The 2,241-nt window shown below is 69.7% G+C and overlaps 1 protein-coding gene across 1 annotated transcript; it reads right to left on the reverse strand.

Moving 5' to 3' along the window:
• Positions 1–1,300: 1,300 nt before the first annotated feature.
• On the reverse strand, positions 1,301–2,200 carry EMIHUDRAFT_252962 (hypothetical protein; the record flags this gene model as incomplete). The annotated part of the gene is made up of 1 exon (XM_005786373.1): positions 1,301–2,200. One exon carries the CDS (start codon positions 2,198–2,200, stop codon positions 1,301–1,303), a length of 900 nt encoding a protein of 299 aa, XP_005786430.1.
• Positions 2,201–2,241: the final 41 nt, after the last annotated feature.

The raw sequence follows: 2,241 nt of genomic DNA on the forward strand, positions 1-2,241 counted from the left end.
CGTACGCGCTGTGTCGCCCACTAACTCGCCGGCAGGCATGGGCGTGTGCACGTTTCCGACGGTGCTTGTCACAGCGCTGTCGCTTGCTCCCGGGCCACGGCCACGCTTCGCGTCCCTGGCGACACCGGCGGGCCCGTCAATCCCCGCCTGTAGGACGGGCGCCGTGCTCTGCAGCGGCAGCGAGGGCGGGCCTGCCGAGCCACCGGCCGCCGCCCCGCCGCCAGTGGCCGCGGACGTCCTGCCTGCACTGGCGCTCTCCTTCCTCACCCTCGAGGCTGCGCAGCTCGGGGCGGTGACACTCGCCGCCTGGTGTCTCGGCAGCCCGTTCTCGGTGGGCAGCGCCGGTGCATTTTCCATCGCCGCCATCGGCGCCTCCGGAGGAGCGGCCGCGGAGCAGGCGCCCGATGCACTAGCTCGACTGCTCGGCGCCGCGAAAGTTGCGTTCCTCTCGCGTTCGCCGACGCGTCTCTTTCGTCTCGCCACCGGCATCTGGAGGGTTCCACCCGTGCTGCGCATGCTTCGAAAGGCACCGACCGAGCGACAGCTGGCCTTCGTGCGGCGTCGCGCGGTGCGGCTGTCCGCGTGCCTCTGCGGACTAGCGCTCGTGCTCCTGGCTGCGGGCGGCCTGCTTCCAAAAGCGCCCACAGGCACCCCTCCCGTCGCCGCATTTGTCGGCCTCATCGCCCGTCGGCTGGACGGCGATGCGGACGGCCGGGAGGCAGTCAAAGACATGAGCCTCCTGTGCACTCTGCTGCGAATGCAGGCGGCGACCGCTGCGGCGCGGGTCGACTTCCTCGTCGCGGTTGCGAGGCGCGTGCGCCCTCTCGCCGCGCTCCTCGACTTGGCCGAGCTCGATGGGGCGTGCCTGCGTGCCGCCCGAGCCGCCTGGTCGCGCGCCAGCGGCATGGGCAGCGTGCGCCCACTCGCCGACGCCGAGTGGCTCGGGCGCGGGGGAGAGTGGGTCCGATGGCTCTGGCGCGAGGCCGCGGCGTGCTTTGCAGCTGTTTTTGGCGCTGAGGGCCTCGGTTGCGCGGTGGATTGATTTTGTGAAATCGGGGCGGCACAGTGTCGTCGTGATGTGGACGGCACTGAGCGAGAGCCCACGGCTCTTGGTGCGGGCGCGCCTCTCATGAGGCCTGCCGACTTCAACACACGCGCGGCTCTACATGTAAAATAACAAAATTCGAAGAGGTGTGTGTATACGGCTTGTGTGACCGGCGTACGGACACGCCACGGCTGCGCGGCGGAAAGCAAAGATAGTAGCAGAAGCAGAGAAGGTTTTACCCGAGAACGGTGAGCTTCAGCCCCTCACGTCACAGCGTCCCCGACACGGCCTTGCCTCACTGGGCTCTCTCGAGCTCTCCGCGTGCAGCTCGCCCGCCGGTGCAACCTCAGCCGGCTGAGAGTCCCTCGCCGCCGCAGCGCGGGCAGGGTCGAGCAGCCGCTCTGCTCCAGGAACGGCGCTGTCCCCGGCGCGCCTTTGGCGCGCCACGCAGTCGAAGTAGACGCAGCAGAGGGCGACGACTAGCTGCATGCTCGTCGAGCATAGAAAGGGCAGCCACACCGGCCACGGGTCGGCCGCCGCGAAGACCTGCTCGGCGGCGACGATCAGGCCGCCCGCCGCCTGCAGCAGGTAGAAGGAGACCGAGAGCGAGCCGGACGAGCGCTCGAGCAGCGTGGTGCGGAGCTGCGGAATGTATTGCACGACGGCGCAGCCGGCGGCCGCCACTCCGTAGGCCTGCGCAAGGCTGAGTGCACCGCGGCTGCAAGGGGCAGCGAGCGAGACGCCCGCGCTCACCGCCCATGCGACCGCGGTGGCGAACAGTGTGATCGCAGCCACCGAGCGCGCTGCGGCGCCGTCGTGCGGCGGATAGCAGACCACCATCACGAGCACGGCCGCGGAGGTGGCGGTGAGGACGACGGTCTGCACGAGGTCCAGCAGCTCGGGCACGCACGCCGCGCCGTGCGCGCAGTCCTGCAGCTGCCTCCACTTGGTGATGATTGCGGCCGCCACGTCGCACAGATTGAGGCCGGCGGTGAGGACCACCGTGGGCAGGCTCAGCCCCGCCGACGAGCGCGAGCGCAAGAGCTTGATGTACTGCGGGACCGTCACCGCCACCGTCGCGACGGTGAGCGCCACGGTGAGCGCGTCGACGCTGGTCGGGATGGTGCGATGCGGAGGAGCGCAGGCAGCCTGCATGCGAACTGTTGCGCGGCTGTGTATACGTCACAGTATCGTGA

Source organism: Emiliania huxleyi (assembly GCF_000372725.1).
Source record: "Emiliania huxleyi CCMP1516 chromosome Unknown EMIHUscaffold_1510, whole genome shotgun sequence".
Lineage (NCBI taxonomy): Eukaryota > Haptophyta > Isochrysidales > Noelaerhabdaceae > Emiliania > Emiliania huxleyi.